The sequence below is a fragment of the Anser anser genome, assembly GCF_964211835.1.
Source record: "Anser anser genome assembly, chromosome: 9".
In the NCBI taxonomy this organism is placed as follows: domain Eukaryota; kingdom Metazoa; phylum Chordata; class Aves; order Anseriformes; family Anatidae; genus Anser; species Anser anser.
In genome coordinates this window covers 7409522-7424575 of record NC_139729.1, presented here as the reverse complement: position 1 = coordinate 7424575, position 15054 = coordinate 7409522, and the positions used below count along the sequence as shown (strand labels likewise).

Genomic DNA, 15054 nt, shown 5'->3' with positions numbered 1-15054 from the left:
TTAGTCCCTCTGCCCCCAGTTCCTCACTTCCTCTGACAGAGCTCATGCCAGGTCTCTGCTTGTACAACTTGCCTGCAAGAGGACTGGTGATTTTCTCATGTCTTGTTTCCAGGCTCACCAGCTCTGCACTGGTATCTCATGCAAGGAAGATCTTGGGAGACATTTAAAACCGAGGCCTGAGACAGCCAAAATGCCTGCTGCCTAGCTTCAGGTCCAGAAAGCACCTCACCAGCAGCTCTGTGTGGTAGAGGGAGAAATCACGGCTCTGTCCCACCCCCCACAGCTGCTGGAATAGAAGGTGACAGATGGAAAAGGTGGTGTTACAATGATCCTGCATGTATATCTGCAACAAAGGTACACCCTTTTGGGGAAGGAACAATCACACAGCCTTCAGCCAGTTCCAAACTGTGCAGGCTAGTTTTTATCCTGTGCTTTACGACAAATGTATTGCAAGTGGGGAAAAAGGGCTTGTTGGAGCTTTTTATCAAACAAACCTAGGACACTGCAAATGTCAATGCTCAAGTACTCAGACAAGAGAAGAGAGATGAATACTGAAAACAATAACAACAAAAAAATGAGCTGTTTAGAGCAGGGAAGTAGGTATTAATAAGATACTTAAATTGTAATTGTCACAAAAATTTAAAGTATATCAGATTAACATAAAACAAAAAAAAATCCCCTTTTCTCATTTTTCAGCATTTTTAATGTTCTCTTTTCTAAAGTTTATTCCTTCCTTTTCCAACAGAAAAGATCGCTAGGTTAAAAAAAATAATAATAAAATAAATGAGTACATAAATAGGCTCCAAAAAATTCAAGGTCGTTACTTTCCTCACAAAATAGTGAGGAAATTTCATGTCCACCAAGTTTCAAACACCGGTGTGCCACTGAAGCACGTCCTATTTGTCCTATATGGTCTTTCCCCATGGTTCATTCTGCTTGTGCCAAGTTAACCATGTGAACAAATTATTGAGGCTTTTAAGGGGGAAAAAGTCACCACAGAAACTGCACATAACTGATTACAAAGTTCTGGCGTTGTGTGAAACCACCCTGGCTGACCTCCTTGTGCTGGATTTAAGTCTTTCAAATGCACAGCAAAGGCACGAGGCTTTTGTTGTTGTTGGGAAGATGTACAGTACCGGTAGCACTTCAAAATGTCATAGCTCATTAACAAACCCAGACCGCTGAGTGGTATAGGAGCAGAACCTGGCACAGAGGCTGCCCAAGGCTACTGCAGCTCTGGGATGCATGCAGAAGACACTTACATAAGGAATACAGCTTTAAGTTGAAGATAACATGGTTTATTTCTTCATGGTATTCAGATTAAAATGAATCGATGTATTTAGCACAATACTACATTTTAGGACAAAATCATCAGTGCTTTGCAAGTCTTCATAACTGTTTATTCATTATAAATAGTAAATATTTACTGAACTTTTTACATGAAAGACGTTTTTTTTCTTGTTGTTTTTTTATTTTTTACAACACATGTTGTTGGTAGAGGCTGCAACACAAAGATATCTCATTTTTCCCTCACCCTTAAGACCAATGTGTGAACTAACCTCTGTACTGAACCTAGTCTAATGCACTACTTCATAGTCCTTAACACTAAAAGGAATGTATTTGTGTTCTGCCTCCCTCTTTGTCCCAAGAATAGAGAGAAATAAATAACACCGCCTTCCATCTTCCTGTTCCTCTCAACATCACAAAACACAAATTTATTGACATTCTAAAATGTCACAATGCAAACTTATTGTAAACCTTGGTTCCTATAATTATTTTCTATATTGGATATCACTGTATAATTTAAACAAATGTGTCATATACAGGTCCATCTCTGTTAATGTCCTGTACATCACTAAAAAATGTAAACGTAATAATTTTTTCTTATTGTTTCCTGAAAATGACGTTTAAATCATGATTAGCAAGCTGGATTTTAGTTGTCCAGCACACTGCAACATTTCTGTACTTTTTCATCAGGAATTATGCACTGCAAAAATAAAAGTACCTGCAAAAATATAGTTCTGATTCTATCTATATGACTTTGGATGATCCCAAAGTTTTTGTGAGGTACACAGTATTGCACATTGCTAGGCAGTTGTGAAAAATCAGTCACGTTGTTGGTTTTCTTCCTCTGTGTTTGTTCGAAAAGGTACAATGGACTAGGAAAACTCCACATAAAAAGGTAAAGTGTGTTTTTCATGTTACACAAGATCTTGTCTCTTGGTAAAGTAAAACTTGCAAGTTACATTTATTGACAACATGATTACAAAAGCATGGTAAGATAACCTGTAGGTTGCTCTGGAAGTCTTCTGCACTTATCCTAGCTTCCTATGGACTCTGATATTTCCTCTTGATGACAATTTCCAGTGTGTAAAATGAAAGAGGTTCTGCTGCCCATGCTTCAGAAACTGGGCAGCTTTAAAGTTAGACTAAAGTCAGCACTGGATGTCAGATGAGTCAGAGTATGCAGAGATCAACTGCTAAATTTCAAAATGTTCCATTTGTCCCAATCAAAGCACATTAATTTCAAAAACAAAAAACGGAATGTTTTGGCAGGCAGCGATATTAAATACTGCTCTGTTTTGTATACCCATTCATAATGAACCATGTCGCATTTATTTATTCATTATTGCTTTTGGCCTTTGTCTTCTGTATAGCTTTGTCCAGCCTTCAAAAGTCTACTAAAAGCTATGACTGGAGAGAACATAACAAGCCTGCTCCTCTCATTGGGATTGCCCCAGTTTAGACTGCAGTGTGTTGAGAAGATCCCTGGTATCCAAGCACTGGAGTGAGACCGGAAAACAACACCAGCTTTAACTTGAAGTGGACAGTTCATTTATGCAATATCTGGCTTCAGATAATGAAAGGCACCTGCAAAAAAAAAAAACAAAAGAAGCTTTTTAAGTCATGCTGTGACAACCTCACAGCATGGGGGCCATGCCAACTACAGATCAACATTGTCATATTTAATACTGATATATCAAAGGAAAGGGACTAATATTTTTATTCCTAGGACAAGTTTGACAAAACTCTATGTATCTAAGATTATATACTGTAATGATTCTTGAGCTGACCTCATTAAGAACATGTGTTTCTAATAATGGAATGCCAGTGGTTATTTCATTTTGGACAACCCTTATGTTTTACCTAATGGCAATCAGGTTTCATGTCTCAACAATTAATAACATCAAGATGTTGTTGACATCACTTAAGAAAATAATTATGCAGCAGAAATCTTGCTTGAACAATCAGCTGTCTCACCAGTGCTCTCTGCTCAGCTTTGGAGAGAAGTAGCAGTCAGCCATTAGGATCTATTCTCATGATTTTCTTTGTTCCAGACAGAAAATACAGACCATTGATAAACAGCTGCCGCACTTCACTGTGCAAATGTCCCAGTACTCACTTTGTCCATATTGTCCGTACTGGTAGCCTGTGACAGGGTCCATGCTGTAACCTGTGGTGCTGTAGGTCGGTGGGCAGTAGGACTGGGATGTAGGCAGGCTGTCTAAACTCTTCATGTGCTCTAGCCGCTGACTGCAGCTGGCTGAGACCGTGGTGGTGGGCTCCAGGCCCCCAGTCAAAGGGGACAGGGCATAATCAGTTTGAGGCTGGTGGGGCACACCACCATGGTTAGTCAAGAGTCCCATTACCTAAAATTAAAAATAGAATAATAGAGTTAAAATACATGGGAAACTGTATTGCATATAGAGCCACAGGAGCCCTCAAGCCTGACATTAGATTTCCTAAAATAGGTAGACTTGGTATTCAATCTATGCTTTAATACGAAGAGAAGAAGATATGTAATCCATCAAAAATAAAAACTGATGTTTAGCAACCCATAAAAAGCAATACCAAGGCTCAGAAGGAAAAGTAATTTCAAAACCTATTATGATTTTTGAGTGCCTGATCCTATGCCCCTGCAGATGTTTATTCCTTAAGGACTCAATTATAAGAGAATAAGAAACAGGTAGTGGCTCTTTAGCCATGTTGCTCTTCATGGTCTACCAACACAGAAAAGCTAGGAGAAAGTTTACACTTTTTTTTTTCTTAAGATCAGCAGTCACTAAAATGAAATTAATTTGGAGTGGATCACAGCAACACCATTGACAGAAGTAATAAAGAATCCCAGCACAAAGAAGAACATGAGTATGTGGGGAACAGGCAGAGCAGCCCTAACTCCTGCTGCTGGGTGCACAGTGTGCTGGTCTGAAGAAATGAATGTGAAAAAACACTGGTCATAATGCCACTTCTCAATTTAATAATCTGAGTTAGAGAGGACATCAGAAAGGGTATGGCTTTCCAGACTGGCTTCAAGTCAACTTTGACTCCCTTAATAAGCTGCCCATACACAAACAGTTACAAAATCAACAACAGTGTTGAGATTAGTTGACAAAAGATTTCAGGAAATTATATAATTGTCTCTACAAAAGCCCAGCCCTCTAGGCTGTGATTTCCAGTAGAAGACCACAAAAAAATTCAAAAGCACCTGTGCTTTTGAACAGGAGTGAGGGAAGCTACTCCCTTGTAAATTCTTGATTTACAAAGATGAACTTACACTACAGGATTTGTATTTCCATTCCCAGCACAACTCTACGAAACATTTTGAAAATAAGCACTATTGAGAGAATAGCTTGCTTTTGTTGGAATAAATTGCACTTCAAAGTCCAAGAAACAGTCTGCAGGTTAAAACTGAGGGAACATGTACATCTTCTGCCAAAACAGCATATTTTGATAATTTTCACGTTGTTCTTCCTCCAAAAAAGGCATTACAAATATGTGATATATGCTTTTTGATAAGCATTTTGCTTTACTGCACTTCTTAACATAACCTACAAAAATTATTAAAACTGCAGTTTATTTTGTAAAGAATAAATCCATGGTAATATGAACATGTCTGGTTCCTAAAGTTCTGATGCCCCTTCTTGAACTGTATTTATTTTACATCACAAAAGAAGAGGGATTATTGTTGTAAGGAACTCATCGTCCCAGGTCTGCAAACTCTGAATTCTGTTTGTTTTTAATAAATAAGTGAAACAAGCCCAAGGGTTCGTAACTTAAGTAGGAAGGAAGACAAATCCAGGTCTTGTAAGACCTGTCTGATAAGGAAAAGAACAAGAGGCATAAGCAGAGTACTTCAAAAAGTGACACCCAGCTGCCTGCATCAAAAACATAAAACATTTCTGCATCAGATATACTCAAGACATCTCACTGAGACAAAAAAAGTTCTCAGAAAAGTTCAATTCTACTTATAGCAGCAGAGTTTTCACTTAAGTTCCACTCATCAGAAAATGTGAGTCTAACTCAAGGTATTTTCTGGAAGTTTCACTAATTGTAATATTCATCCAAAAAATAGTTTTAAAGTATATCCACAGATTTCATTTAGATACTGAAATCCTTTCACTTAAGTTAAAAACACAAATGAAGAATTTAGATTCAGATTATAAGGTATTTTATATTTAATTCAAATCACCTTTTCAATGAATAAAGCCTATTAAAAGAATCTGAGATTAATAAAAAGCAATTTTAAAAGTCCTTGTAACTGCTATACATTAAAAAATCATCTTACTAGAATGACAGTCTGAATGGTATTTTGTCCCAAACAACTCTAAACACTGAAACAACTGGCCTCTCAACTTTTTCTCCTCAAAACTGGATCCTGAAAAGTATTAAATTTTTTAAAGATTGCTTTAGTAAGTTTTGCTATTTTAGGAACTACAAATGTTTTTCTTGTATTTTTGGAAAATAATATGATCCTGAAAATCTAGCACGTTTAATGAACTGACATTGCATCAGCAGGATATAATATTAAATATATTATAACCCAAATGAACACAAATTATATTAATCTTCATCCTTTAAAATTAGAGGTTACAGACTTAAAAGAATAGAAAAATCCGCACAAATATATAACATAACTTAAACACACTAAAAATTACTGATTTTAAAAATATTTACATTGGCACAAGTATCATGGTTTTGACTACAGTTGAATACACACATGGTTTATCAGGAATCTGAAATGAGTGCACAACCCTTTCTATTCCTGTACAGCACCTATGTGATCCCAATGTTTACAGGATTTTACCACGTTCCGTTCCAAATTCAAGAGCAGGGAGAACAACCTGGGCTTGTGTTGCCTCACAGCCCCGCTGGAGCCCTGATGCCAGCCTTCTCTGCACGCGAACTCTCACATCACACACCATCTCTACCACGAGTTTTATGACAGATTGCTAAGTTGGGCAAACAGCTATTTTTACCAACTACATACTCCAAGTAGCTAAACTCTTTTTCTGCTTAATATTTCCAATAGAATAGAGCCCAAGATAATATCATTGGGACTTTGACAGCAAAAACAATGAGCCTAAAATCTTTGGGACTGGAATTTATTTTAGAATTAGAGATTACCCTTGAAATCTAAATGTGGATCCAGACCTGGTCTCAAAATACACTCAAAGTTTGGTAGTATCTATATTTGGAGAGGGATTTGTTTTCTCTGACAAATTAGAATTACCACTTGATGAGATCTAATTTTTTAAAAATTATTCAGATAATAATACAAGTCTTTAGGTATCTTTTATTAAGAACATATGCACCTAATAGACACTTTGGAGCAGAACTGACACAGTTCCCTGTCTTTGAGGTGGAGAAAACTGAAGCAACGATCTTCTCAGAAATATCTTCTTCAGAAGCCTTAGGAATCATCCTGCAGTTGATTAGTATCTAAATAATTAGATTTTTGGTTATGTCTGTTTTGAAAGCTATAAGGGAAGTAGCCGCAGGGTGGAAGTCTTTTGCATGGTATGTGCCATGACCTTATCACCCATACACGGAGTTACAGGAAGGGCATGGCTGACTTTCACCTAATCAATTAGATAGCCATTAATGGGCCACGTCTGCGAGATACTCAGCACCCTCAGCTTAGTAGCATACAAGAGACGTGAAGATCTGCGTTTTGCAGCTCAGATCTTCTACTAGAATGAAACGGTACACTTCTAAATAAGTAAATAGATTTGAGTCTTCATTAATTATTAAGAAATATTTACTCAGTCCACATGCCAGCCAAATTACTGGAAAATATGTACTTCCCTCTGAATTAATTTGGGAAAACTGAAGTGGTAATTGTCACCCACGCTGAGCTGGATCCCAAAGAAGTTAAAAGAAGAAAAACAAAAGGCTGATCTAACACCTAGAACTAAATGCTGCTGTAGCTATTCAATTTATTTTAGAAAATATTTTATAAATAAAAAATAAAAAAAAATCAGGCTGTAAGGTTTAGAAATGTTGGTGTATAGCCTTTGGGTTTATACAATAAAAGACACTATATACAATTAATAAAATAATTATATTCTATTAGAAAATGAAGGTGCATTTAGAAATATCAAAAAGAACACAGTGAACGGAACTATCAAACTCTGCAGAGATGTTTTCAGAGAGCGCATCCCAAACAATCCAAAATATTCGTTAGAATAAATCTTTAGCTGTGGGGTCAACACAGCATCACTAGATGAGGTTATGGTCCAGAAAGAGGAAGAGAAATTGAATGATGAAAGCCTTGAAAACCATGTACGCAACATCTGGTCCATTATCAGCTATTAGAAAATACTTCTATTATCAACAAAATAAAGTCCATTAAACTGAGAAAAGGCTTATTCCATTTAAATGAAACATTATGCCTGTTAATGTGGTTGGTATTTTAGGATGTAGGACCTACCATAGGCACAATAAAATTCTCATATGTTTTAATTCATTTACGCATGCCTGCATTTAATATGCTTTGTGACCATGTCTGCAATTAATATGATTTATGAGAAAAGAACATGTGCAATATTTTTTTGGGTACAGTGATACATTTTTCCCCCTCCTGTGAATGAAAGATTTAATGAAACAGCTCAAGGAAAATTGTTGGCAGTTAACGTATTAAGTTGAACTGACAGAATCATGAGTAAACTTTAGTGGAGTTAATGATATCCTCTTATCTGACCCTGACACATTTGCAGCATGTAATTTACAGAAGCTCTGTCCAGGGAATCTTGACAAATGCTCCTAACGATGTCAGGGCAATGTTCCATTCTAATGTAAAACAGATGTGGGTCAGATACCCTCATTCATCACAAACAGTGAAAATTTCAAACTCCTTCTGAGATGAATGGCATTACCTGCTGTTAACTCTTTTCACTGTAGAAAAGTCTCTCAAAAACAAAATATTGCACTGTAAAACACAAAAGTAATTGTCCTAATGCACTAGAATGACAGATTTTAGAAGATTAAATTAGATTAATTAGCTACATGGACCTATACCTATAAGGTCCTAGAACTACGTTGCTATTTCTTAAATCTGAATATTTCTGCTTTTATATATGAAGAGACCCAAGAGATTTATTTTTATTTTTTTTTTCCCAGTGGCAAGCACTGGGAACCAAATAGCTGGTTAATGTAAATTGGAGCAAATACACTGACTTTGAACATCCAACAATCTGACCTTCTGCATAATCAAATCAAATGAGGCCTCTCAGTGATCTCACACCACTAAGACATCAGTGGTAGCTACACTGAAATTAGAGAAGGTGCAGCGGTGTACAGTTAGGACAACTGAGAGGATAACTTGATCCTTCAAGAATTGTATTTTTATCTACAGGAGATTACTGATGTCCACAACATTACCACAGTCTGCCACTAAATCAGTGTCTTTTTTCAGTCACTGAATCATGGAATCACAGGACTAGGTAACGCTATCAAAATAATTAAAAGAGAAAGGAATTCTCTAGAATTAGAAATGGAAAAGCTTCAAAAACATCAAGAAGACTGAAAAGGCAAAACAGAAGGCCCAAAGATGAACATATACTCCTTTTTTAATATATTATTTATATATAATACATAAAATGTATTTAAATATTTATGTTTTAAATATATATATATTAAGCATCTCAAAACTGTTAGGCAGTCTCGGGTATTGTAGGTATTGGCTTGTGAGTTTAAATGCTTAAATATGGCAGTATTACTTACAACAGTTCATAGCAAGCCTAAATTTGGGGTTATGTTGCCCTTTCCCCATGAACTCTTCTCCCACCTTCTTCTCGACCCAAAACACAAAAGGAGGATTCCAGCCATCATGAAAAAGCTAGAGACAGCTGGACTCTCACACACCGCCCCTTCACAACTGGGGTACATGGTATTGTTCTCTCTGAAAGTCAAACAAACAATAAACAACCTTTTTTTTTTTTTTTTTTAAATGCTACTCAATTTTGTTGCTGGCAGAAGGCCTGGTGATGTGATCTGTGAGGCTTTTACGGGAGGATTCTCACTGAACTCAACGTTTGGCCTTTATCAGCTACACCTGCATGGTTGGATCTACCAACAGTAAGTTGCCACAAAATCCTAGCCAATTAGTTAAAAGAAATGTCATCTATAAATGTGGAAAAGATGGTGGACAAGTACCACTGAAGTAATCCAGCCTGTAAGGAAGGGCTTATTCATAAGGCTTTCAATAATGCCTAATGCCAGGCTAATCATTGCCGGGGACAAACGTGCACCTATTTTGCCAACTGGACCAGGGTAAGCCTCTTTGCATTCTGACTCAGCATTCAGTCTTCCTTTTATAAAACCAAATCAATTTATAAAATTATGACTGCTACTGATATCCTGGCAAAAATCAATGAAAAAATTAAAGCAATTCTCTCGTGAGTCGTAGGAAATTTTGAAGCAAATTGAGTCCTGTGCATTTACAGACAGAGGCATCACTTTCTAGAATAACTTTGCTATGGATGAAATTTTGCTCTTTCTGATTCTGCCACAATATATGCTTTTCACTGAATCACACTGTGGTATTCTTAGTCTCTTCCTTTGGAAATCTAAAACACAGAGCATAAGTAGTTACTTAAGTAAGCCATCTGTGATTATTCATGACAAAACCCTCATTCACGTACCGGCCATTAATTGAATAAATATGCAAGTATTTAGATTCCTGTTGATATTTCCATTTTGTAAATTCATTAAAAAATTAAAAGTTCAGTGCATGCCAGTCACATACTATATGAAGAGCTGACTCATAATTTCACTTAAGTGGTTTAAATTTAACATCTATGTGTAGCGAAAGCAAAAAAGTAGTTTTAAGGGCTGCAGTGTAGTTGAATATTTGTCCTATGTATATTCTAAATGATACAAATTATTGTGAAAACAGATAAGTCCATTTTGTGGGAATTCTAAAACTTTCAATATCACATTGTACAGACTGATTTTTCTGTTTCTTGTGATGTCTGTTAATTAATTTATTTTTTAAAGTCATACATGAAATTACCACAAATATTTGTTCACAAATTTAAAAATATGACATTCCAGCAACTGTACTTCATGGTAAAAAAAATTGTTTGTGTTTTAAACTCTCACATAAATAAAAATAAATTAGAAAAATTGGGAGCTGTTGGGTTGGAGAAAGCTCAGGTTTTGTTTTTGAAATAAATTTTCATCTGAACAATTTTTGTCATGAAACAGCATCCAGACCTAGCAACAGGCATTCAAAACCATAGACTATTTCAAAATATATAAATTTAACAGCAGTCAAGGCTTCTGGATAAGTGGTATCTTCTCATAATGCCAAAATGAAACGACTTAAGAAGGAGAAATTCAAACACAATTAAAAATTTGCTATACTATTGTTTGAGGGCTGTAACATGATAAAAAGGGATTTAAAAAAAAAGTCACAACACTTATGTTTTATATATATTTTGTTATTTTACTCTTACATTTTTGTATTCAAGTGAACTATAGTTTAAATATTTTAAATATTTGTTCTTATGAAATTACAGTACAATTGGCTAGAATTTCCAGCAAAGCCCAGAGCTTTTTTTAATATTTCCATATAAGATTTCTGAGCTGTAAGAGCAGACCTGTTTTTGGAGGCTGAATCCTGCCCCAGAAAAATTTCTGACACGGTGAGGGTGAAGGTGGGAAGAGGACAAGGGAGATAAGTTAAGGTGGACATTGAAAATGTAAGATCACCAGTTTATTGTTGTAGTTATACTAATATAGAGAGATTACATATATAATAGATACATTAATGTATATATTATACTTACATATTATATAATCAATATATAAAGACTTAATATATACCATATTGATACCTGTTATATACTATATAATTATGATATTATGTATTAATAATCATGATAATTTACAAAACCATGTTATTATGTTTGCAAGGTAACAATTATGAAACTATTGTATCCCATGTATTTGTATCACACTCCAGAAACAGAAATAATCAATTAACTTTTGTACCTCATTCTCCCCTCTTTTTTTTTATTTTTTTTTTATTTAAAAGAAAAGAAAAAAAAAGGAAAGAAAGAAAATGAGCTCATTAAGATCATATCATGTGAATTAACTTTCTTCCTTACAAAGAAATCCCTGACCTCTGTCTCATGTTCTTGGCCATTAAGTAAAGAACTCTCAAAGTCAAGACCTCAGTTACAAACGTCATGAGCTTCTGACTGGTGTGGGACTTAGATTCAAATGAAATGTTTTCTATGGACAACCAGTTGGATACTAATTAGAAGGTACTGGAAAGAACATAATAAGAAATTAATAGTTGCATTTTTTCTTCCTGTCTCTGTTAATGGGGAAATGCAAGGTTTTAGCCACTGGTTCCAGTGTTCCCTTAAAAACAGAGTTTCCAAGACAATATGAACATATTTAACTGATTTGACAGCTGCCATCAGATCCATACTTCAGCTTAATGAAAACCAAGTGCTCTCAAAGACTTAAGAGAAGCCAATTACTTAAGATCTATCTCACCAAGAAGAGTTACAGGTTAATTCTTAAACTCAGGCAGTGAAATGTTTTGACAGTAGAAGAAAGAAACCTTGAAACAGCTGGTATTTTTACTACTGTTCACAAAAAAAGTTTGGAATTTTCTTATCAAGATTGTTCCTGAGCTCCAGGTAATTACATGAGAACTGCAAAGTATTTTCAAGACTGTTATGATACTCTGTGCAAGCATTCAACATGCAGTCCACTTCCCATTTTGAAAATACAACCTCTAAAGCTACTAGTTTGACTCAGTCAGGGAGGAAGACACTAAGGGAGAGGAAAAAGGACTCAGAAGTTTTCTAGAGGGCAAGGAGGAAAAAAAAAAACCAGCCTGATGTCCCTCAGGATACAGGTTGCATGCATTCATTCTTTTTTTCATGAAAAAAAAATAACAATGAAGCAGTATTTAAGCCCGGGCATCCTATAGGTTAAATGCAGGAAGCAAGTGGCTATCCTATAGGTTAAATACAGGAAGCAAGTGTCCTCACTGGCAGCAAGGTGAGTACAGTATTGCTGCTCAATCTGAACCCAAGAGCAGTCTGAAATAGCACCCTTCAAAACCTGCAAACTGTCTGAACCGCACGGTGTAGGGCAAACTGTGCTACTTTGACGTTAATAAAAAGCACATGACAAGGTCAAGGGATGTCCGTGTACACTGGAAAAGACTTTTTCCTTAAATGAAGCAGTTCAAAATATTGAAATCCTGTCTTAAAAACAATCTGCTCTCTAGGAAGACCATACACCTACAGCACTCGCAAGACTAATGTTCTGGTAGCCCGTCTTCTGCTTTACAGCCAAAGAACTGGGGGTGATTGCTAATGCCACGATCACAAAGTGACATAGCAGTTCAGAGGCACGCTTAAGTCCTGCACACACACATTAACAGAGAGATATGCTATTCCCTAACAATTTTGAGTTAACAAATTTTTGTTAAAAAAAATGCACTGTGCAACTGAAGCCTAATTTGAAAAGGAAATACAATATTCCCATAAATGTATGCATGAAAGCCAAGAAGCTGCATAATAGGCATAGAAAACACAAAAAATATGCAATTTACATATATTACACACTAATAATCTCCGTTCTGACGTTATACTTAAAGAGCTCTGGCTGAGATGGAGTGCTTGTGGTTTGGTTGCTTTTTCATCAAATACAAACAAGGACGCTCCTGGATATCAGCTCCCCGAGACATCCATCACTGTCTCATTCCTGCAAAAGGCAACCCTCTGCAGGTCTGAGAGACAGGGGTTCTCACCACAGCCAGGTAGTAATGAGCAAACCAGATGAACAAGGAGGATCATCCGTCATCTGGAGGGGATCTGCAGATCTTGTCTTGATGTTAAAAAGGGTTGAATGTTAACAAGATGCGACTCTTCCTATTCTATCATTCATATAAACAAGAACATTGTATTTCCCAACAACCTATCAGCCAGCAAAACAGGTACCTTAAGGAGAATTCTGCTTATTAAAACTGACCGAGACAGTCCTCTGCCTTCCAAGTTCATGGCTAACATGATAAAAATAAAGTTAAAGCACCCTAGTCATTTCCCCTTTTCCTCTGTGCTTCACCCAGTGCTTGCCTTAAACAGCACATTTGTCCACCAGCCCCAAGAACAAAGATAGAAAGAGAACATCCTGAACAGTAAATATAGCATCCCCCAGCGCATGTCAGCCCTCATTTAGAATAAACTGAAGTCAAAGAGGAAGAGGAGTTTTGTGTCTGGCAAGACTATGATCCTGTGAATATTAGATTTTGGTCTGCATATTCGGAGGATTTTTTTAATCGCAAAAGACTATTTGGGCTTCAGACAAAGCCCCAGGTCACCGTAAATTCAGCTTTAAACACAGTATATCCCGTGCTCGTCTGAGAGAGACATCGATGGGTGGAAACATTATGCTAATTGCTCACACACCCAGATTTATTGTGGTCAAAAATCCACCAGCTAGTAAAAAGACTCTTTTTCCCTCTCATCTAAATTCCACACACACACACAGGGCACTGCAACATGGCCACTCAGCAAGAGAATTCCTGTTTTTCTCTTAATAAGATCCCCAGCACAGAACTGGGTTAGACTTTCTGGGTACACTGGCCTCCCATCTTGGTCAGCACCTGGACACCTGCTGCACGCAGGGTCCCGAAGAAGCCTGACCTTCTGGGACCAAACCCCCAAGTGAAGCAGCATTTCATACCCAGAAGCGCAGCACATACGTGACGCCAATGTTTTAGGCTCGTCGTTCAGGCATAAAGCACAATTGTTTCTCTAGCGTCCCACAGTTTGTTTCACATTATGTACATAGTTCACCCAAGGAAGAGGACAGAAATAGTTGCAGAAGCACAAAGCCTAGGAATGTCATTTAACACCGAGGCATCTCAGTCTTTGTTTAGGCCCCAAAACTGTTTCAGAGGAGCTGTTGGTAAGACTGCATGAGTATTTCAGGGTGTTTTTTTTTTAGTTTGTTTGCTCTGTTGGGTGATGGAAAGATCTTTATCAGCCAGTCAGGTTCATCATTCAGTTGACAAAAAGCTGCTCAACATCTGAACGGATATAACTAATCTCTTGTGTACTTTCAGTGATGAACATGACATTAGTTTTTGAGTGATCAGCTTCCTCCTACACTTGTTGGTAAAGGTGCAGGATAAGGCCAGCAGCTTTAAACACTGGGGAAGAAAAACATTTCAAATGCCTAAGAACATTTTTTAAAAATAATAATTAAAAAAAAAAATAACAAAAACACAACAACAACAAAGAAGTTTCATAGCTTAAAGACAGGGCTGGGTGTAAAGAAGCCCAGCAACTGATTAAAGAAGTCTAATCTGCTCTGGGATCTCCTTTTGATTATATCAAACCTCAAATCAGCAAGACTCGGGGCGGGGGGGGGGGGGGGGGTGGAGGAAACCTGGCCTCACTTTTTTGTCCCACTTTCCCAGACATCACAAGATTTCTTTACTGTTGCGCTCAACTTCTATGTCACAGACAATAAAAGCTTTGTGAAAGAAAAAAAGATCACATTTTCCATAGCCAGAACCAACATACATTTAAACTGACACTAACAACTACTTTTGATGGATTAACACTGAATCCCAGAAATACATTTAAGTCAAAATTGTGGAAGCCTTGCACACTATGAAACCGTCCATTAAAAAAAAAAATTGAAGCAACTAGTATAATGCCTTGGCTTTTGTTGGAGATTGCATTTGGAAGTACATCCATTTGTTTTTCTGTTGGTATTTTTTTCCTGAGGTTTCAA

General features: G+C 36.7%; 1 protein-coding gene across 9 annotated transcripts in view; it reads right to left on the bottom strand.

The window, feature by feature from the left end:
* Positions 1-811: 811 nt before the first annotated feature.
* Positions 812-15054, bottom strand: part of PAX3 (paired box 3) — a 78510-nt gene continuing 64267 nt past the window's right edge. For 6 of the 9 annotated variants that reach the window (XM_083848990.1, XM_083848992.1, XM_083848995.1 and 3 more), the window contains 2 exons: positions 3404-3650; positions 815-2871 (listed from right to left, as the gene is read on the bottom strand). In XM_083848990.1, the coding sequence (XP_083705116.1) occupies positions 2837-2871; positions 3404-3650 (282 nt within the window). In that variant the 3' untranslated portion in view covers positions 815-2836. Of the gene's footprint in view, positions 2872-3403; positions 3651-15054 lie in introns of all 9 variants that reach the window. The other 3 variants (XM_083848988.1, XM_083848987.1, XM_083848989.1) reach the window with 3 other exon arrangements.